The sequence below is a fragment of the Gopherus evgoodei genome, chromosome 11 (assembly GCF_007399415.2).
Source record: "Gopherus evgoodei ecotype Sinaloan lineage chromosome 11, rGopEvg1_v1.p, whole genome shotgun sequence".
NCBI classification, from domain to species: Eukaryota; Metazoa; Chordata; order Testudines; family Testudinidae; genus Gopherus; species Gopherus evgoodei.
This window is the reverse complement of record NC_044332.1, coordinates 40,833,653-40,857,804: the sequence shown is the minus strand read 5'-3', so window position 1 is coordinate 40,857,804 and position 24,152 is coordinate 40,833,653. Positions and strand designations below refer to the sequence as shown.

Genomic DNA, 24,152 nt, shown 5'->3' with positions numbered 1-24,152 from the left:
TTACAACCCTACAAACTTTCTTTGAAGCCACATGTGTACACACAATGGTCTTCTCAGTTATGCTTATCTGATGCATTCGCATTAAACAGTAAAACAAATTTGCAACTCAGAAAGAGGGATTCTTGTAGGCTAAATTTTATATCTCATACAAGATTTATAGCCATTTCTATTGATCTCATCACATTAATATCCAAGTACCTGATAAATATTAATGAACCAAGCTGTGGTTAAAAAATACAAATGGCAAGTCTTATTATAGGATACTACACCTCACGGTGAATTTTTCAGCAGTTCTGTGAATACAATGGATCAGATTTTCTTCCCATTTCAGGGCCCTTTGTGCCATTCAAGAGCAAAAGGGCCCAGAAAATGGTCACACCTCCCCGCTGGATAACCCACAGCCATGGAGGCATACCCAACTGGGAAAGAGCAGGCATAACCAGGTCTTACACCAGCTCCAGATTAGGTGGCAGCTCTAGTGATCCCTGGATAGCTCCAAGGTTGGTCTAATATATTACAGCCCCAAATGGGCCCAGAATTAAGAACTGCAAACACTTTCTCTGCATTCTACCTCACTTGTGTTACACACAGCATATACTGGATGCAAAAGAGAATTTGGCCCAGTATGTCCACCATTAATTTGTCCAGCAGTGCATTTTTAACCTATGCACCCCCATCACATTTGGGCCTAATGTTATTATACTACTGACTGAGATAAAAGGCCATCATTACCAAAAGACCAGTTACACATTTTGTTTGTTCCAAGTGTAGCCAATGATTTTAATTTATTGTATATTCATTGGGTAATGTTGTGAGTTACTAACACGTTATGTTACATATAATCACTGTATGCTAAACAGAGTCAGATTATAGAAATATAAGATTGATCAGTAGTTAGAAGGGATAATTATGTATTAGATATTTAAGTAAGTCGGGTTGCAATGCAAGGCCTACAGGCTGAGTGAGACCTGTAAGATTTCAGCTTAGCCATACTAGGCCAGAGGCTTAAGAAATGCTTGACAAAAGTAAGTGACCAAAGAATGACCCTATGCCACAAGATGACCAGCAAAGATGTACTGATTAGTGATACTGCAAAAAATTAACTGTAAGAGTAATTTTTTGCTTACAAGATGCTCAGTAGTCACATTTTTCTAACACGTGCCCTAACCACAGGGTGCACTATGTGCATAAATACTAATGAGGTATAGTCAGAATCACATTATAAAAAGAGGGGGCCCAGATTAGGAAAACTGAGGTCCCTGTGGGAAATTCCAGCAGGAACCATCCCTTTACTGATGATCAATCCATGAGAGACCGATCAGACCCTAACACTATCTAGGAGAATGAGAGTATAACTATATAAATAACTTGTGCATAGATCTGTATAGAATTTCTATGTGCTTAGGTAATAATAACTTTGATTGTAATTTTAATAAAAACTTGTCAAGCAGACTAGACATTGTACTTATAAATGTATGTGTGGTCTCTACCCTTGGTTTCTGTGTGTTCCTAGAGACTCTAAATCTGAAGCAAGTAGCAGAGGTGACTTTTACTCTGTTGAGCCTGAAACTGTAACCAGCAGAGTCGAACCCATGGTGGTGTAATACCACATTACAAAATTAACTTTAAATAAAATAAAAGGCTACAGAAGAAATTTCTAAACACTAACTTCATGTGAGTGGGGTGAGTTTGTCCCACTATCATTACAAGGGAAATCTTGATTAGAAATTCTTTAAAAAAAAACCATGAAGAGTATGTTATTTTCACTCCTGTCTCCCTACTGAACAGTAAGACACCTTCAAATCTTTATTTTGGCATTTACCTTCGAACTGAAAGTTTCTTCCCCAGTTGTTCAGGAGCCCTAAGCTAGATGAATCATTTTCTTTTTAATTCTTCTCAGTATATGTTCATCAAAGATTCAAATTAGCCTTCAAGTCAGAGAGCCTGGTAACAACTAAAACCCCATTGAGACAGACAGATCAAATTTGGCTACAAGTTGCTGAGCTGCATTAAGCTGTTTATCCACATTATGCAAATGTAATTAGCTCTCATCAAAATTATACTACCTCCCACCAAGGATAAAAGTGATCAAATTTAGATTAAATCAGATACAATGGCATACTACCATTCATATGGGACTGATGAACGAATATTAAATATTATCTATTACAGGGAAAAAGGTTATTTCTAGAAAACACATTGAGAAGTTACCTGCAATAGCACCAGCTATAAGGAGATTAAGCCCTCTCACGTGGCCATTTTCATCAGCAAGCATCAGTTTACTGTGAGCATAAACAGGAAAATAGATTGCAGAAAAGGGAATGTCTCGGAGGAAACATGCTTTGGCACCCTGTCATACAAAAAGGAAACAATACAAACAAGTTATATAAATAGAGTTAGAATTAAAGGCTGGCTGGCAGCCCCAGGCCACTGGGTATAGACTGAGCCAAGCGGATCTACCAGGTAACTAGTAAATGCAATATAATGTCTTAGGGAATGTCATATGGAGATTTGAACATCAAAAGAAGCACAGGTTTCAGAGCACAGTTAGTCATTCGATGGTCAGCTCTCAGCCTCAGTGTTCATTTCTAAACTTCAGCAAAAGAGTGACACTTGACAATTGAGGGCCTGCCATCAAACCTTAGATACATAGTTTGTCGTACAGAAACGTACACGAGAATTTAGCCTGCAAAAAACCTTCTCTTAGCTGATCCTGCTGGCCTGCTGACAGGGAATGTGCTGTCACACAAAAGATTCGACTGGAGCCCTTGCTTGCCACTTGCTCCACAGGAAGCTGAAAGCATTAGTGAGCATCTCCACTGACCCTCTCTGGCTGCCAGAAAAAACAGTACTGCAGGGCTAGCACAGTTTGCCTTCTTTCCCCATGGGAAAGTTGCCACAACATGGAAACTCAAAAACTCCATAGGAAAGTAATACGGAGACAAAGGATGGGGAACTTGAATGACACTTTTGCCAGGAAAAAATTAATTGGTTAAAACTTGGCATACAAGGCCTAAAATCAAACTAAAGAGATTCCCTCTTGACACATGCTACAGTAGCTGTGGAGATGCTGTTAAAATATGTCTTGTTATTTGTCTGATACTGGGTGAATTATCTCCTGCTGCACAGAGCTCACCCTGAGGGTGAGCCATGGAGGCTGCAAAACTGTCTCCTCCACCCACCACTCCAGTCCACTCTGTGCCAGGGGCCACTGACTCTCTGGGTTCCCTACATAAGAGGCTCTGGGTCATGGACCACATAAGAGTGATTCCAGGGCCTTGGGAGGTCACATATTTCTAAAAGTTCCCTTCCACGCTGATTTATTTGGAACAGACAGAGAGCCCTCTGCAGGGGATCTGTGGGGCTTAAGTGATATGGATGGTCTTGTGGAGAGACACTATATGCTTGGATGAATTTCACTCACTGTGATTACATATTTTAAAACCAGTCCCCTTTTGGTATTTACTCCACTGAGCTTTGTATTCTTTTTTTCTTTAACTTAATTCTCCTAAACCTCCTTGAGATGACTGTGCAATTTTAAAGAAAGATAAAATTTGTAATAGAATCACCTTTCTTGCCACCACACACAAAAATGATTACTGCACTAAAATTTTGCCCCATGTACCAAAACATCAATGATAGTTAGGGAAACATTATAGCTGTGTGAATCTAATCTAGTGAATTCAGACAAAAAGCTGCAGCTACAGAGGGAAATTTACACATTTTTATGGTGCTACATAGCTCCATAAATAAATCAGCTAAACCAATATTTTGGAAGTGCACAGCTGCCTACAGCTGTTGAATTTACGTATTACTCCTTGCACTGGCAAAGGATACAGGAAAAAACACTCTTCCTTGTTTAAGAAAACTAATCGCTTCTGCACCATTACATCTGATCTGTAATGATGGTAGTAAGTATACCTGCAGGGAAGGAATCTGTTGACTGGCATTCTGGTAAAGTACAGTACGGGCTTTTTTTTAAATGGAATTCATTATTGACAAATCCCACCACTTAACTTCTTAAAGATCTGAATCCTACTAAATTCTACTACTGTTTCACTGCTGCCAAATTATTAAGACAAAAAGAGGATGCTGCTGTGAAGATAACAATAGAGATAACTGAGATTCAAAATAAATATAAAACATTTGGGCTCCTAAACAAACACATAAGAAACTTTTCACAAAAGCCTCCAAATGAAATGATCCATGCCAGAAGTCAACAAGTCTGCAATACAGAACTCCCTGCAGTCTGATATAAAAGCCCAAAGGATAGAACAGGGGTGTATTTTTATGTATCCCACTTCCACTAACATGAGTATAAGGGCAAGTCTACACTACAAAATTAAGTTGACCTAAATTATGTTGATGTGCTGTCACTGCAGTAATTAAACTGCTTTTGCATGTCCACACTATGTTCTGTGTGTCAGCAGTGTGCATTCTCACCAGGAGCGGTGGCACCAATTTAACTGTCGCTGTGGGATGGCTCCTGAAAGGCAGCAACAGTTCATGTAACAACACAGAGTCTACACTGACACTGCGTTGACCTAATTACATGGACTTACGAGCTATGCCTCTCATGGAGGTGGAGTTATTAAGTTGGTGTAGTGGGCAAGTTACATCAGTGGCAGCTGCATTTTACTGTAGACGCTTACAGGTTTAAGTTGATGTAAGCTGTCCTACATCGAACTAACTCTGTAATGTAGACCAAGGCTAAATGTGTTCTCCCCCCCCACACACACTTTTCTACCAGGGGGCTGCCTTGCAGGAAGAGATTATTCTTAAATCTGAAAAGATTTCTTTGTTTTACAACAAAGTTTTTGTTTTAAAAGTTTTTTAAATTTAGCATAAAATGGTTTAAAAGTAGTGTTCCAGGAATGCTCAAATACATACCTTATAAAGACCAAAAATCCCCAGGTCTTTAAGAACAGTAAGGGCACTGACTCTGGGTCCTGTAGTGATTTCTCCTGCTACCTGCAACCGAATCTTTACAATCTCTAGTGGATTAGTGAAGATGACCTGTGAACCTCCTGCCTGCAAGACCAGAGAAAATGAGTTACAGTGAATTCTATCATTATATCACACCAATAAGAGTCCACTCCTGCAAGGTGCTGAGCACCTTTGGCTCCCACTGAAAGACAACAGGGCCCTCTTACATTATGTATATGCAATATGGAACACACTCAGTAAAATCCCTGTCCTGAAGTTTCCCATTCTTCTGCCTAAAAACATGTGCTTTTTAAAGTAAACTGAAACTTAGAAACAAAGGCAGACTACCATGGTTCTGTATGAGTTTGTGATTTCTATTACAGCAATTCATTCAATTTTTCTTCTCCCTCGGACATCCATTTTTCTAAACAGCCACATTAGTACCTAAAAGTTTATCAGCTTTCATCCATATAAGATATCAGGTTAAGTTAATCATAATACTCTGCAGTCCAAGGCTTTGGAGACCAGGAACAAAAGAAAATTGCTCTGATTCACAGACAAAATTAGAGTCTCTATCAAGTACAGTTTTGCCACAGAGATGAAGAATAAATATTAAAAAGGGAAATTTAATTGACCAATATTAGGGGAATATGTATGAAGGTTACAATATGCAGTGACAGCTCAGAAAAATGGATATTTTAGTGGCCATCACTCTATAAAACTGAAAGTTATGAACTTTTGTACAGTTGTATTTTATATGCAGTACAATAGTTGGGTTCAATAAATGAAAACCAGCCAATGTGTTGAGGTGTTATTTGTATTTAGTGCTGCTGCCTGGGGGAAGTAAGCTGACTGAAATTTATATTTGAGGTTGTAATTTTAAATAATCGGAAGAGTGGTCAGATTTTTTGTGAGGAGCTTTTAATTGTTCTATCTGGAAAATTAAATAAATAAATGTAAACAACAGATATACCAATATTTCCAAATTTGTTACAAAGGAAAACCGATAGCTAGATACAGACCAGCATCCATTTCTCTGACCTGAGCATGACACAGATTTAATAGCTGGCAAATTGTTTTTACATTATTAGCAAAGCAGAAGCACCATATCTTGCTCATTTCTCCCATTCACGATTGCTGCATGAGCTGTTCTACAGGTTCTGCATTTTAGCCTAAGACTTTCACAGAGCTGCATCTCAAATTTTACAGAGAGATTGATTCAACATGACAGTTTATTCCAGAAGCATGTAAATGTACTTGAAAGTGACATGTTTAGACTTCTCTTTGGTATGCTGTAGGTACCACCCTTCACTTCTGGCAAAGTGCATGGTCCATCACAAAATGGATAATTTGTCTTTACTGCCTACCCCAATGTTCCTTTCTCTCCTCACCCCCTCTTTAATTTTTTTTATTAAAACCATTTACAAATTTTATTTAAAACACATGGCACTGAACAAGCCCAGCCTTACATTAACTAGTATTTTCCTTTCATTTTAAAAACTCTGAATCCCTTCCTCAGAGCCCTTTTACATTCACCCCAACCTGTCAAAAACTTCACCTAAGGAAAGGGAGACTACCCTGAACAGCCTCCTTTTTTATCATCCAGGAATTCAACTCCCACTTTGTGAGCACAGTGGAAAAATACAGGAACTTGCTTCTTCTGACAGCTATCTATCTCCTACAAAGCACCCAAACAGAGGCTTTGAGTACCTACTAAATGATTTAAGATTACTAAGCTAAATACGCAGTTCAATCAACTCACCCCTCCTGACAAGCAGTAACTTATAACCAAATCCCAACACACCCAGAGTTGCAATCTGTATTGGGGTTTGTCAGGGCTCAGCCTCTTCTGTTATGTGTAGTCATGCTGGCAAGGGTGGAGCAGCATACTCTACAAAATGTCATCTTCTGTGCAACATGACCTCACACACAGTGTGTGTGCAAGGTCAGGCCAGCCGAGAGAGCAGCACGCTCTGCAAAATGGCGTGCTCTGTGCAGCACCCTCTATTTAAGCCCCAGCATAATTTCTTTACAAAGAAAGCACTAGACACGCCCATATATTGGCCTATACATCTATCTCCTTAGCTCTCTTCAAAGGCCAATGTAATTAAAGGGCCATGCAATATGGCATGAAAGTTAGCAAATCTGGGCTACTTCAAACCAGGGGCAGGATGACACTGCAGAGCCCCAGGACCCTTTATTTATCCCTCACTCCTTCTGTTATTTAGAGAGGGAATCAAACATTAACTCCTCCACTGATCACAACTGCAGACTGCACAGACTGTAAATTATTTCACTACTGATCAAAGTTCGCAATAAAGGAGAATGACAACCCTGACAATTAAATGGTCGTTATGCTTTGAGACAACACCCCTGACCCCAAATAAGGGCAGTTCACATTTATCTTAATGGCATAGTTTCCCATTTGTCATCATCATATTGGTTTACTTCTGGATAACTTTTTGAAGGATCTCTCTCAAACAGAGGAGTTAGGTTTTCAATTTTTCTGTTTCTGGAACACTTGATGCAACCATCAGGGAAAATGCCAACTTGCTGAGCCCTCACAGGCCAGCTCAATTTGACCCCAGCTCCTCTGTGATGAACTATATACAATAAGCTGTCTCAGTGCAATAATGCCACTACTGTCCAACACCATTTCTCAGACCTAGTTTCCTTTCTTCCAGTTTCTCTCCCACTCACACACACTTAAAACAACAAAACAATGGATGATGCCCTGCAGAAGAAACATTTCAAAGTTTCAATCTAAACAAATTTTATAAAATTGCCAGCTGGCAAATTCTGTTAAATTATAACCTAATTCATTTTTCTTCATGTTGTATTAAACAAACCAATTTGAAAACTTTATGATTTTCCTACTTCATTTATTTCAATAATTATGGTAGCAATAATCTTAGGCAGAATACTCCTGTTATAATGCAATATACAGTACCACAAAAACAATCCTTGAAGAAACCACAAATTTAGATGCTGAAACCAGAAATTCAGTTCTGCTAGATAATAATTTGTTAACTGCTCATTAAATGTGCATACTGTGTTTACATATATGAAATTCTGGTTTTTATTTTTAATCAGCTATAAATTAGAATATCCTGCAGGGCAGGCAAAATAACAGTCCCTCATTGCCCAACATCCAGCACAGAAACACAAACAGACCAATTCATAAACAATTCTATTTTCTACAAAAAATCCAATCTTCCTGTAATTAACATTCTCTATCTATCTGCACAAGTGGCTGGGTCTCTGTTAAATCCCAACAAAAGCCTGCTTCTGAAGGGGCAGAGTTGCACAAATAAGACTCTAATTCACACAAAACTCTTTAATCATTTTCTATTAAAAATGTGTGTTTTGATACACAGATAGCTGCATAAAACACATCTTCTACAAGGGGAGCCCAAACATGCGCAGGCTTATGTGTCATCATTAATGCAGTATCTTGAGAAGTGCATGAATCATACCAACCTCATTAACATTTGGCACACACAGTATTCGAGATATTGACAGACTCCAATAACAGGCATACTTGTCACAAAAGTGACTTGGGAAGTTTCACAATATTTTAAAGAATATAATAATATAATAACTACAACCACAACTAAAACCCATTTTAAATGCTGCTCTTTAAAAATAAATTCTCTTGCCCAAACATTGATTTCTCAACACAACTTTATTTTTCATCCAGTGTTATAGGTGTGCCTGGACTGCTGCAGGTCTGTAAGGGTATGTCTGCATACCATGCTAGCTTAAATCTACTTAGAATGGCTAAAAAACCCCACAAAAATACAGTGGCACAGCATGAGCTGTACAAGCATGCTGGTGACCCTGGATACATACTCACATTGTCAGTCTGTGCCATCTTTTCTTCACTGCTATTTTTAGCAATGATAGCTAAACTATAGCTAGCGCACACATTTGCCAGCTTGTGTTGCAATCACACCTTTTACTACAGTGTAGACATACCCACGAGACACCCACTTTCCCAAAATATTCTTTCAGTCTAAGACCTGATACTGCAAACACTTTGGTACATGAGTAACTTTACTCATGTGAGTAGTTGCACTGAATTCAATGGAACTATTTGCATGAGCAGGGGTTTGTTAGATTGGTTCCTTGAACATAATCATTCATGAGTATGACAAAAGAAGGAGGGAAGGCAAGACAGGACAATTACAGAAAACAGGGGAACTGGAAGTTAACATTTTGAGAGTGTACGCATTGTAATTTTTTAAATTATTTTTATCAATGTATTGTTTGTTTCAAAGATTGTGAAAAGAGGAGGATTCTGATGAATAAGGAAGAGGAGAGAGACTATATGGGATAGGATCACGGAGGTAATATGAGGCATAGGGAATAGCATGGAAGATAACGAAGAGGCATAAAGATAGAAAGGAAGTGTTAATGGAAAGAAATTGGTGAAGTGCAGGCACTGCTTGTAAATCCTCAGTATTTGTTTGCAAATTGGCTGTGCAAATATTCATGCTTTTTCCTTTTTCAAACAGTCCTATTTCTATTTATTTATTTATATGTGTGACACAGTGCGTGCATGTGCGTATATACACACAGACACACATATCTCAAAGGAAATTCAAGTACCAATATTAAAATTGGTGTATTTTTAATATAAAATTGTTCTTTTGGAACTAAATTACAATAGACATGTTAAAAAAAAGTTGACAAATTTATTTCTGAATGGAGGTTATTCATACACATCAGAAATAACAATAATAAAAGCTTCTATTTAACCTTAATGTCACATAAAATAAAAACCCCACAAGGAGCAAATGAAGGAACTACAATTGACAGCAAAGGTTATGAGAGAAAAGATGTAGTTTGAGATCCCACAGCAAACACCTCATGACATGCCAAAGCCTGAAGGAAATACACAAATGACCCTACAACATAAGACCTCTTGCCCTTTCCAATTCCACCCCAGAGGCATATGCTACAAAGGGGGAGATGTCTGCTCCAAGCCCTTGTTTACTTCGTACTTGGAACTGCCACATCCTGGACCAAAACTATTTCCCCACTCAACCAACTAAAATAAGAATATGTTCTTTGATGTTTATGAGGTAGTCTGATTTAAAGAACTGGCACTCCATTCTCAAGTCAGGGCTTTCATTGTTCATACACCTACAGTAAGCCTACTACAATACTGCTAAATAATATACCCCCTCTACATTAAAATACATATGTTTAAGATTGTAACAGAAATCAAAGCAATTTCAAATCGTAGCTGACTCTGCCCTTAACTCTCCTTGTACCTCCAACAGGCAAAGACGTGAAAAATGTACAACAGTACAAGTAAAGGTAAACTATCATCTCTAATTCTATACTTCCTGCATTTTTCCTCTTTGATAATTAAAAACAATTGTTTAAACATTTTGTAACTTCTTTAGTTTAAAAAAAAATATTTGACAAATGCCTACCTTGACAAGCTAGAAGGAAATGCACACAAAAAACATGAAAATGTAATAAATTCTTTTTTTGAAATAAAATCCAAGAAGCATTTCAAGACTAGACAATATCACATTTGTTTTTTAGTTAAAAACATAAAAAATGGTTTTTAAAAAATTATTTTTAGGGCCATATTTGGCCTTTGGATGCATGCATATGACAGCTACAGTGGAATCTCCACATCTGTTTCAAAGAAAGAATTTGGGCCTTGGGCTTCCTGCATCTCTTACACCCCACATCCTCCTCCTCCTCCTCCCTCCAACAGAGATCAGAAATCTCCTCTAGGTGGGACTGGATGCATTCCTGTCCCAAGTTTTAATATCACACTGTCTCCACACTGTTTAGGAGCTATCAACTTTTTCCTGTTTAACTTACAGAAGTCACGGAACATTGTTTCTGAAAGGCTTTTAAAGTCCTTTCAATGCATTTATACAGCACAAGAGGTGTGCATGTGGCTTCAGAGACTTAACATGGACTCTCTCCTCCTGACTGATGAACTGATTGTTTCAGAGACAATATTTAACTGTACAGCCTTATGGGACTCTCTCATTCTTATCTAAAAGCAAAACCCATGATGCTGAGTAGGAGGAAAGCTTGTAACTTACAGGTCTCCAGAAATTAATTAATTTTTGTTTATTTAATCCATTTATAAAGCAACTATCAGCCAAGTGTTCAAGAGTCATACAATAAAAAAAAATTACAATACTTAAAAATAACCCACTAACCCAAATACACAGCCTGAAATCACAAATAAGTCTAGCATGAGGGAGAATCCAACAGCCCCACTAACAACCCCCCACTCCCAATTAATAAAAATGGATTAATGGGAAGGAAGATGAAGGTGGGTCCCCAAAATGGTCAAGAATAGGCAAAAGAGCAAGGTAGGACTTGCAATGTGTTCTAAAGACAGACGAGGGACTGTGACACCTCAGTACAGGGGTTCACATCAGTGCTGAGAAAACCCTGCCATGTCCTGGCCCTCACCGAACCTAGGTACTGAGGGCAGACCTGTACCAGCTGACCATAACAGCTGGGCAGGGACACATTTGACATATTTGTTGATATCAGAATTGAGAAGAACTTCTTCACTACTCAGTACCGCAAAGCAGATGACATTCACAAAAGCTGACCCACATTGAGGGTGGGGAACCAAGGTTCAGGCTAGGATTCATGAAGCATCTGCAGCAGTGTTCCACTTTCAGCCAGCACAACTATTGAATATCCTCACTTTGAACTCTTCTGCCCTACCTTGCTTGGAATAGGATCTATATGGAAAAGGTACTGCACATGTAGAGGGAAGCACTGACAATCAACTGGCATTGTTTCAACCACCTAATCCTGTCAGTTTTCTACTTTAGGTTTTAATGAGTTGCCAAGCAGTATGTCCTGGATTCAACACTAGTATTCATGAAAAGAATAAAAGAAGTGAAATGGCGTGAAGCAACAGTGCAGTCACCCATTTGTAAGCTATCATGTGACCTACGGGGGCTACAAGGAAGAGAATGTGATCTCTGAAGTAGTTGAAGTGAGGGCAAGTGGCCTGCTGTCTGCACCTCCTAAAAATGATTGGAGGGGCAGAACAGGTATGTCATCTTCCCCTAAATATGCCAAAGGGGGAGAAACAGGACTACTAAACACACCATAATACTCCAGAGTGAAGTAGTAGGCCAATGGCCAGTCCACCAAGAAAATAATTCCTGAGAAGACAGCCAGTTGGAGGAGAGGATTGTGTTTGGATAGCAATGTGGGAAGTCCTCAATTTCAGAGGAGCATCTGAATTTTTGAACCCTTATATGAAAATCAAACACTCTCTCAAATTTTCACATGTTCTCTAAAATATGATAAAGATCCTTCAAATAGGGAACTACTTATCAGAAACAGATATGGTACAAAAGGATTTAAACACAGTAAATCTAATTATCAGAATTCGCAGCCAGATGGAAATTACAAATACTTTGCAAACATTTTTAACCTAACACATCACAGGAGAGAGAACACCTAATGAATTACACGGCCTGCAAATACTGTTTGTAAGACCGAGCCTTTGAGAAGAAGATTAGCGTTTGTGGTTGATTTTTGCTAGCTACATATCACAACTCCTTTTCCCTATTTCCATGAAAGTAAACTTTGCACACTGACAGGTGAAGACTCAGGTATGTACCATACTGCCAAATCTAATCAGGGAGAACTATAAGTAGCCTACCTTCAGGGCTTCTTCTTTGAATTTAAATCTTGCAGAGGTCAACCACCTTATTGCCCCAGGTTTTGTGGCAAGCTGAGAAGGTTTTATTCCAGCTTGCCAGCCTATCCAGCTGGAAGTTATTAGGGTTTTATGCTACAAAAGGATCCCTAACCAGCTTTAAACATTCTATACTGTTACCAAATGTTGGGAAATCCCACAAATGAAATTAGCCAAGTTACAAACACCAAAGTCTGTTGTCATTAAAAATGCAAACCAAGTACGGATTGCTTAAAGAACTACCAAATTATAGACTTCATTTCCAGTGTAAATTCCATTGGTATATTTACATGCTGCTTTTAGTTAAACATTGGAGCAAAATAACTCTAAAATTTTGTATAAAGGAATTAAAACAAACAACTCCCTCAGATCTGTTAGCGCAAAGCCAGTATATACTGTTATTCAATCTCCTTACATTTATGTAAACAATCTATTAAGAGGAGTTGTTGTCGTTATTTTTAAATGGAAGATACCAAGTGAAAACGTCGGTTTAATTCACTTTTGAGATTTACAGCAGGAACTGGGCTATCTAAGTCAGTTTTTAAACCCCCTTCTATGGGACTTTTTCTGGGAGGACCAAAGGAAGTTGATGATGGTCCCTCTACTGTATTCTCAATGACTACTGACAGTGAGCATCTCGTCCCATTTACGCAAAGTATAAATACCATCCAAACATGCCAATAACTTTGGAAAGGGAAGAGGAGCAACCGCTCTTTGAAACTGTGGAAGCCCCTCCTATGCACACCACATCCTGGGACTCAGTCTGACTGAGCTGGGTAAGTACGGTCAGTCAAAGATAGGATCAGTAATAAGCAGCCAGTTCTCAAAGCAGGCTTCCATGGCAAATTTTAGGAGTATAAGATTCATTCAGCATCAGTGTTGCTGACAGCAGTATTCACTTTATCTCTGCTGCTGAAGGTAACAATGAAGAGAGGTGGAAGTAACAAGCAGCTTTGGCTGGATCAGCAATGCCAGCACATCTCATATGTTAGCTATACTGAGAGCATGGAAGGAAGCAAGGAGTAATACAGAGGGACCATAATTCCACGCTGCTGTCCACGATTCATGAGATTGGGAACTGGATCACTCTATTTTTCCTGCCCCCTTTCTCACAGCACTGAAACAAGCAGATAATGCCTTGGGCATGCCATATGGAGAACCAGAGAGTTTCAGTAACTTTTCCTACGTTTCTGTGTGGAAGAGGATGGTATTGCCTTATGTCATGGAATATACATTATACTTTATCTGTTATTCTGACTGGGCCGTGCGAGGGTGGGAATTCTCTCTCTTTTTTAAAAAATAGTTATGAACGGCACAGGACTGATACTTACACAACCTCCAGCAAGGATCTCTGCAAATACTGGAATGGAACCATCTCTCTGAGTGAACTTGTCTCTGACAAAATCATTAACCTAATAAAAATATACAATTTATATATTACAAACAGTTTCCTACTTGAACCTTTTTTTCTGATTAACCCATACTACATTTGTAACCAAACTTAATGGAACACTAGTTAAGTGTTCATCATTCATGCATTTAAAGGAAACAAAGCCCAGCTGCTTCTACAAACATGGGAATGCCAGGAAAACAGACCTGTATTTTATTACTGCAAATCAGATAAAAATTAGTAAGAGACAGAATTAATTTAGAAATGGAGAAACTTACTGTGAGCTTAATGGCCTTTTCTGGAGCAACACCTATAAGCTGTGGTAACAAGCCTGTTGAAATAGAGAAAATCATTAGGGAGCATTTTTTCTATCAAAGAAAATATTACTTTTGTAAGAGTCCAACACTGCTGCCTCTCCACAGGTGGAACTTCCTTTGAACTCAATGCCAGTTCTGCATGTAGAGCTGGCTGTAGCACTGGCTGCTGAATGTGCACTTATGCAACTGAATATCTTAACACTTCTGCTGAAATTGGCAATATAAAGGATAATTGGATCCCTCTTCCATAATCAAGTCAAACCAGAAATAGTGGTAAAAAAGGGGAGGGGCTTGGAATATTTGTTCAGACAATGGATCATTCAGCATTTTCATGAGTATTTTTAGCCTCCTCACTCAGTACCACTCTCCAATGAAGTATACAAATGAATGATTTACCCTATGAGAGAGTGAGGCTGAAGAATGACTGTTCAATATTTTCATCCTTGCAGTACACTGAAAGCAGACTGAGCTTGGATCTCTCCTCCACAAACGTTTATCTTGTACTTTTGATGAAGGATGTTCCCTACCTGATTTAATTTATTCACATTAAACACATAAACATGCTATCTGATAACTAAAGCGAATTTGGTAACAACCTTTTAAATGTCAAAATTCCCAACATAAAATAAATAAAATGTGTAAGGTTGAAAGCTTGTCTCTTGCACCAACCAAATTTACTTCAATAAAAAGATACTACCTCACTCACCTGGTCTCTGAAATAAAAGACATTAGTAGACATGTAAGCAAAGCATTGTTACACACTGCCAAGTGTTGCCATTGCTTAGGTCACTTGTTTAATAAAACACAAAACACCACATAACTTTCCTTTGCCCCAATGACAACGTACTACTCAAAAATATATGTCTTTTTTTCCTATTACTTACTTACATAGTTAGAATGGATATAGAGGATGAGCATTAGGGAAAAAAAGTTAGTTTTAAGTAATATTCAATACAAATTCACTAGTTTCTCTACAAGCACCACATGAGGTGGCACATGCAGTACTTTGACTTTTAAACCATTAAAGATGTTCTTTGTTTACAGGCTGCATTTTGGCATGCAGCAGCTGCCTAAGACAAACTAACAATTAACTTCTATATGGAATCACAGGGCTCAATTTTCTAGAGGCTACAGATTATCTAAGGATTTAAAGGATTTCCATTCTTTCAGTATAACATGGTAATATGCACTTTAAAAATTGTTACTAATAAATGTTTTCTATCCTGTCAAGTGTGTGTGTTGATGGACCCCTAAAACCTACTTTGAAGAGACTGATGAGAGACACTTTTTTTTTTTTTGCTTGCAGACAGCCTGCAAATATTCTTGCATATATACTACTGTCAGTCAAACCAAATCAATGACAAAAGCATGGCCTACTCATACACCTTTCTAGGAGCAGACTGATTTAAAAGAATAAATCAGTAGATGGCAGTCTTAACTTCCTAACATCCAGGATTAGATCAGCACCTGTTACTTTTTAATCTAAATCTTCTGCATAATCATGTCAGTATAGTATATGTGTTGCAGAAATAAAAGGTTACAAATTGTTAATAAAATATTGATTTGTCCCTTTGATGATATCTGTAGCTTTAACGAATATTATAGGTGATATCGGACAACTTCAATAAACAATACAAACACAGGTTTCCTACTGTCTTGCAAGGGTAAGGCAGAAAAAAAAATCTATGAAAGTATTATGCTATTTAAATAATAAAGGAGGTATAAAGACTCACCACACTCAGCCCATTTAATTTACATAGTACCTTCCTCTAAGCCAACCCACAGAAAACATGCACCTACACAGAAGGATCAGCAAATAATATATGCAATGTCTTGTTTTCTTCCAACCCAGTACTTTCTGTGCAATTTACAGGCTTACTACACTGAGGAAAGGTACTTATTACATACAAAGAAAGGTTGACAATGACAAAAAGAAACACTGCCCTCCCAGCCTGAGTCTCTGATCCACTGTGAAAAGAAAATCCAGCTCTGCAGTGCCCACAGTTTAAAAAAAACCTACTAGACAAAACACCGCAAGACCCACCTCCCACTGCCTTTTATGTGCTGTTAAATATATGCATACACACACTCCGTAAATCTATATCTCAGAGAGCCTGAGATTCAGTGAGTTCTAGCAAGGGGAATTTAGAAAACATTTCAGAGTTAATTCTGGAGTTGGGTGGCAGAATCCAGTAGTCTTATGACAGATATTAATAAAAAATGAAGCGTTCCTGTAAGGGATCACTTTATTTCTATGCAATTTATGTAGAAAAACACACATCACGTCTGCACTGTCCTGTTCTGTCTGAATACAATTAAAATTAACACATTTATGCATATAAGAATCCACCTACAGATACACTGGGCAACTCTTCTGTGAATGCAATATAAATGTTTCTGTACTTCTACTTCTATATAGTTGGAATTATGACAGTCTGGCATGGTTGTGGAAACAATCTAGCGCTATGAACTCAGTCAGTGTCTCCACAGATTTACGTTTTTCAGGGACACAAAAATACTATAAATGACCATACAATCTAAATAAAAGAACAAGTATAGAACAGATCTAAAAATATTTTGATCACTAGTTATTTTAAGCAATACTTTAAAAATGTAAAACATTGTTTCATTCATGTATAGAGAGTCTTTGATTTCAAAGTGCTTGTCAAAGGTTACAAAAAGAGGCACCAATGGTACTGTGAGCAACAATCAAAAGTCAGAGAACATCAAACCCAGAAGCTCCAATGCAAAGCTACTGACTAAGAAAAAGGAAAGGAGGATATTGTCAATACACTAGAAAAGGAAGAGAAGTGATGGGGTTTCAGGAGAAATTTTAAATTATGAATTAAGGGGTAAAATTGTTCTTGTGAAACAATTAGCAAAACTGGAAAGCACATCTATTTACCAGTAAGATAAATGACTAGCAAGAGCCATAACAAAAGCTGTGCTACACTAACTATGTCATCCCTAATATATCCCTACCTTTGTGTTCACTTTCATTGCAAGCCCCCAGAAAGACAACGTAAAGGTCGTACATTAATGACGTACCACAAATAATGAGATTATTAAAACCTCTTTAATCTGAGCAGTTTAGTTTTAACTGGATTCCCTAGTGTAAAAACTGCTCAGGGGCTATCCCTTAAATAAATTGGAAGATTACCAATGCCTCCATGGACATAGCACAATGCAGACTACCCAGACAGGGAGCATCAAGGAGATGGGGAACTCCACCCCAAGGAAAAGAACCAACTTAAGAAGTACTCCTATGGCAGCTGGAGAAAGTTTTTGTGAATACAATTAAGTTACACCAAATGGTAAATAAGAATACAGGGGTTGGTTAAACACAACAATTTCAGATGACCAGTTAGAAGGGTCCCAACCATATGACTTGAAATAGTAACAGTACTTTGGAATATGCCTGAGCTAAAAACAGAAGATAGACAACCTATATTTGAGCACACTGAAGCACTTGATTGATAAAGAGCAGTTTTAATTTCTCAACCTAGACTTTAGAATCAGTACTATACTGATAATCAAATGTACAAAACAGGAGACATATTATTCATATTTTAGAACTAATATAATAGTAGGCAGCAACAAAAACAAGGACGGTTTCACCTAGCGAATGATGTTTAGTTTTTCCTAAGGAAACATTTACAAATCATGGAGCAAATCCCATTTATCACTCATGTGAACAGAACCATGAAAAGCATGAGACTACCTGCTTGAGTATGATGAGCAGGATTTGACCCTTAGTTCAGACATTACATTTCAAATTATTCTGTTTCTGTCATCTATTATGTATTTCTCATCCTTCTCTAACAAATATTTGCATTAAAATAGGATCTTTGCTCCCTCATCTGCTCCTGCTGTTTATCTCCCACCTACAGTCACAATCCTTTGTTTGTGAGATAACAATCAAGTCCACAGCACCCATAATGCCCCAGAAAATTAGGACTTCAAGCAATGTAAATAGCACCAGAGGAACAAAGATCTTGTTTTTTCCAGCGTTTATAATGACACTGATCAAGAGAAGATAAATACTCAGTTCAGCTACATGAAATAGAAGCAGAATTGTTCTGATTAACAAGGGGGTTTTTGGTGTTTCCATAAGGGGTTGGCTATTGATGACTTGGATGAAGAAAATCACTACATACCTTTGATTTATTCACTTACCTCTGTAAAGCCCAAAAAATCCTTCATAACGTAAAACTTTTTTAAAACAGTCATAGCTATTTTTATACATCAATTCTCCCACAACTGAACCAGAGGAGCGCTGATTCTGCATTCGTGTCTTCACCAGGTCTATGGGATACACAGCAGTGGCTCCCACAGCTATAAGCAAAAATTACAAAAATTATTATTTCTACAGTATGACAGGTGTGTATATTGCACTTGACTGTTAAAAAAAAACTACTAGTTTTCTACAGCAGTGACCCAAAACATGAGGTTCAGAGGGTAATGCACGTTTATGGGCACTGCAAGGGAAAGTTGACGGCAGAACACGAGGCAGAAAAAGAAATCTTGGATGGACAATGTGGCCTCCTTGGTGGAGCAAAAGAATTATTCAGGATACTTCCCAACCTCACAAGGATGTTGTAAGAATAAATATTTGTATTTGTGCGGCGATCAGATATTATAGTGATGAGAACAACAGAAAAGTGAATAAGTAAAATAATCTGTTCTCCTTGTCTGAAATTTGCCAAAGGTTGTAAGGACTGCAGAAGGCTCAGAATGCAGTGTAACTTCACCTTTTCTGCTGCATGGCTGGTGCGTATCTGGAAGTATATGTTCAGTGGCTCTCTGAACCCTTCCTGCAGGCTATGTGATGGATTCTGGCCCTCCCAACCCTGGAGTAGTTTTCTGCACAATGATCATTTATTCAGGCTGTGTAGGAGTAGAAGGGGTTGAATTTCACCCCTAACGTACAATATGTCTTAAGCAAAAAGTCACTGAAACACAAAGCCTTCAAATGCTATTACAAAAAATGAAGGACAAAACCTTGTGACACCATTAGAATATAGATTTTTTAAGGCATTTTAAAATGTTCAAAAACTATATTGGGGAAAATTGACAAAAGCTAACAAAATACAAAAAAGTTTGGTTTATAATTACGTAGACAGACAGCAAAATCCTCAGTTTTTTCCCCTCTCAATTTTGTTCTTATGTTTTTGGTATCACTCCCATCAAGTATAATCAATGGCAGTGCAATATTGCATCCAGAAAGCCTACGTCATTATGAACGTTTGCCCTGAAGGCTGTGTGGAGCCAGAGGTGCTTCTGATCATTGGTAAAAATAAAGAGCACTTCACAGAGCTCTCCAGTTCTTACCCTTTCAAACAATGAACTGCACCGTAGAGGACCTCCTTTAGTCTGGTGAGATAATATTACATTAACCCAGCCTTGAAAATAGAACAGAGACATGTCACTCACCTCCAGCAACTGAGCCCAAAGTGAACCTGTAAGCAGACTCTGCTACTTGGAGCCAGATAGGCCTGCCCATACCGCCATAAGATTGCTGGGGGGGAAGGAGGAGGGAAACATAATTTGGAAAACATCTGAGAAACTGAAGCACAGCCTATGAACTGGCTTTTGTAAAGTTATAGAAAAAATTTGACAGAACAGCAGCTTTAGTTCAAGGGAAAAAAGACTGGATAATCCTCCTTTGGCATAACAGAAACAGCACATTTTCAAATAAATCTCTCATATAGTGCTACCTCCTATACTCCTTGTCTGACCAAAGAAACAGTTCTAAAAATGATTTCTTTATATGAAAAAGAAGGTGCATGCAGAGATACTTTTAATTTATGATTTTTCCCTTCTGTGGCGCTCGATTCTATGAGTTGGTGAGCGCCTTCTACTCCCATTGATTTCAATAAGCTTTGAAGATCTCAGAGACAGAGCTCAGCACCTCATACAATCAAGAGCATCATCAATATAGTCTATGTTTTATCAATATGTATGCATTAGATATCCCTACTTAGCACATACAGCACTTTACAGTCTCAAAAGCAAGGAAAAAAGTTATCTAGTCTTCATAACACCACTGCAAGGTTAATAAGTTATAAATATAGGGTTGACTTTTGTTTTAAGTTATAATGATAAACCTCAGATTTCACTGACATATGCTAGAGTAACAAAGCAGTACATGGCCTTGGGATTTTTCAATGATAGACTTAAACAAATGTACATCTGCAAGGAAAAAGTCTACAGAGGCTGATGTAGTCATGTCGACTAGTTAGAAAAAAGGTGCCAGTAGCAAACCAGTCTAACTTGCACTGATGAGGCATTCTGAAAAGTATGCAAACTGAGCCAAACAGAAATCAGTGGGGTAGAGGAGAGTTTGTTCATTGAATGTAAGATGAATTGCACACAGAAGGAAAGGAAGATGGCAGCAAGACTAGTCCCCTCCTCCCACTCCCAAAAAAGTCAATGATTAAAGATTGTGCATTGAGATCAAATGGAAATTATTGGGAATTAACTGTGTTCAAGTCAGAGAAGAATCTGGTCCAGCATAGTAAGGGTGATATTTTTACTTTGCCAGAGATATGCACAGTGCTGTACAGACACAAAAAACAAGACCCTGCCTCCAAGGCCTTACAATCAAAATTAGTCTCAAAGTCCCCTCTTGCTTATCCTGTGGTTGTACAAGCAAGGGGGGGAAATATCAACAGGTATATAAATATATCTCCTTGCCCCATTCTCCCCACTTTTTTAAAGCCATTTGCCCCACGGCAGGTGACCCCAACAATCCCAACAGTATATTTAGATCCTGAAGAGGCCCCAGGATGTTACGGAAAGGTTTTTCTCTTAGACCACACATCATGAACACATGAATATGCATTAGAAGATATATGGCGTTTTACTGAAAATACAGTGCCTATATCCACAGGAGTGTATTTTAAAGGATCTATCACTAAGATTGCTTAAATGAGTTGTGCTGAGCTTGCTGCAGCACTAGGGAGCGAAATAGCCATTGCCATGCAGCAGGCACTGCAGCAAATTAATTTAAGCAGCCCTAGTGGTATTGATATTCTGTTGCACAGGTACAAACCTGAAGTTATAATATATTGGTATATTTTGCTTTACTTGATTGTATTAAATAAGTGTGGAGAATACAGTAAAAATTGCAGAGATTATATAATTTTGGGATCCACAATTCTTTTGCGCTTTGATTGGGCAGATTTATTTATTTGTTTATTTTTAAAGGATATTACTGTGTGTATTTCAATGGGACATTTAAAAGTTCCCTCATGCAAACAGTCCCAAGCAGAGGGATGGTGCAGTTTTATGTCACAAAATTTTATGTCACTGATCTTTGTTAGCATCTTCTAAAATCTTAGCACACATCCACTGAATGTCCTTGATCCTCCATTGTGTGGCATGCTGCTGAACTGCTCCACTGAAATTAGTAAGGCTTCATGCTGCTCATGAAGTACACAGTACTATATAGGATTGGCAACTATGACATTAAGATGAGCTCACTTCTTTTCAAATATAATGAAACTTTTACACAGGCCTTCCACAATATACACAGCCATCAACCTTCCCCAAGATATCTTCTTCCAGAATGGCTTGCTGGAATACAGCCTAACAGAGAAGAATGGAGAATATTCTGAAATCACATCAGATATTTATCAACTGTGCGCATGGATAAAAAAAAAAAAACTCATAAGATTACATCAGAAGAAAAACCTTTAGTTAAGATCAGAAATATATTTTCCCGATGGGTGCCATGGAAAAGAAAGATAAATCTGAAGAATTTCCTCATGAATCTCAAAAAAATTCATACTGAAAAAAGCAACACTAAAATAAATCCCCAAGGAAAATAGTGTCTCGATCTATGTCAAAAAGCAATGAACTCTTAAAAGATTTGAAAAAGGACTAGTTCTTTTATCCCTGCAGTTTTCTTCTGTCTTCAGCACACTTGCTTCTCTTTAATCTTTTAAAGCTAGTCTCTTCCTTGTAAGCATCAGAGTCTTATCAAAACCAAAGCATTATACTCACACTTAAATCTGGATGTTAATACTCAAACTCTTTGTGGAACAAAAGTGACTTTCATCTATTAAATAAGTGTTCACTATAGTTTGTGGTTCACTTGTGTTCAAATGTAAATAAATATAATTACTGCTATAGCTTTCAGATCATGCATATTTATAAACAGAAAATTACTGAAGATGTCATCCCCATCTAACCACTGTATACTCAACTGCTAGGTTTAAAAAAGTCTTAAGATATGTCAGCACTGAAAAAAAGGAGTGTTTTTAACATGGGTTAGCTAACTTGGGTTAAAATAGCAGTGAAGACTCAGCAACTCAGCTTTTAACTCAAGCTAAAGCCTATGGGGAGCATGGAGTTGAACTTGAGCGGCTAACTTGAGTTAAAAGCCCAGTTGCCATGTCTTCATTTCTATTTTTACCCTAGTTCAGAAGACACCTTTCTTTGCACTATAGACAAACTCTTACATTAATCAAATAATCAGCAAACATGGCTGACAAGCTATGTCTACACTGAGCTGTAGTGCTGACAACAGGGGTGTGAACTGCAGAGCACAAAGATTTGCACACAGACTTGGTACCTTTTTGTTCTTGCCAGCAACATTCACACAGGGCAGTTTAAGTGCAACTCACACTATGGAGTAGTGTAGACAAGCCCTAAGTTTAATTCATACTAAATTTACTGAAGAGATATTTACATTAAATTTTCTGTTACATTTCATTATTTTTTTTCTAAAAAAACAGAATTTAGGTGTCATTTAGAGTCATTGTAGAAACATCTCTATTTCTCTTCCCAAGCATAGCTCCCTTGCAAGGTAGATACTTTTTAGACCTCACAGAATTTCTTATCCTTCTCTAGGATTTGATAACATATTCTCCCCAGTATAGATCATAAAATACAATAAGATAATAAAGTGCAGTGGAGATCAAAGTTCACCCCCCGCTGATTCAGGAACATAAAGAAAATTAAGTGAATATTCCTTCTAATCTGCATGTTTTAAAACGGAGCAGAATAGGTAGGATGAATAATATCTTATTCCAAAAGTGAGAAAGTGAAGGAATATACATTCTGTGCTTATTATTATTACCACAGTGCCTAGGAACACTAGTTATGGACCAGGACCCCATTGTGCTAGGCACTGTTTAAACACAGAACAAAAAAGATGATCCCTGCCCCAAAGAGTTTACAATCTAAGTATAAGAGAGACAAGGCCGGTGAAGTAACATCTTTTACTGGATTAACTTCTGTTGGCAAAAAAGACTACCACAACACTGCATAATCTAAGTATAAGACAAGAGATAACAGAGGGATAGACAGACAGACAGACAGACTCACAAAGAAACAGTGAGACATTATTGGTAAGCACAATAGGCAGTGATCTCAGCACACCAGCAGCCTAACCATTGTCAAATGTATTGTAGACATCATGACAAAGTAGAGTTTTCAGGAGGGTTCTGAAAGTGGACAATGAGATAGCTTTCAGGATATTTGTGGGGAGCCCCTCTCAAGCATGAGGGGCAGCATGGGAGAAAGCACAAAAGTGATTATCTGAAAAATCAGTAAGTGGACAATGGAGGCTGGCATCATGGGCTGATCAGAGGTGAGATTCAAGATCTTGATAGTGAATGCAAACAGCTTATATTTGATGCACTAGTGAAGGAGGAGCCAGTGGAGGGCTGCAAAAGCAGGGATAACAATTAAAATGACAAAGAAAATGATCTTTGCAACAGCATTCTGAATGGAGGATGATGATGCTACATCAAGAAAGGAGAGAACAGTCCTAGCTGAGCAAAACTTTTTTCTTCTCCAC

General features: G+C 38.0%; 1 protein-coding gene across 3 annotated transcripts in view; it reads right to left on the bottom strand.

Annotated features, from left to right (window-relative positions):
* Positions 1-24,152, bottom strand: part of SLC25A12 (solute carrier family 25 member 12) — an 89,502-nt gene that overhangs the window by 3,064 nt on the left and 62,286 nt on the right. For all 3 annotated transcript variants that reach the window (XM_030579237.1, XM_030579236.1, XM_030579238.1), the window contains 6 exons: positions 19,778-19,862; positions 18,521-18,679; positions 14,306-14,358; positions 13,969-14,049; positions 4,891-5,031; positions 2,212-2,350 (listed from right to left, as the gene is read on the bottom strand). In XM_030579237.1, the coding sequence (XP_030435097.1) occupies positions 2,212-2,350; positions 4,891-5,031; positions 13,969-14,049; positions 14,306-14,358; positions 18,521-18,679; positions 19,778-19,862 (658 nt within the window). The remainder of the gene's footprint in view (positions 1-2,211; positions 2,351-4,890; positions 5,032-13,968; positions 14,050-14,305; positions 14,359-18,520; positions 18,680-19,777; positions 19,863-24,152) is intronic.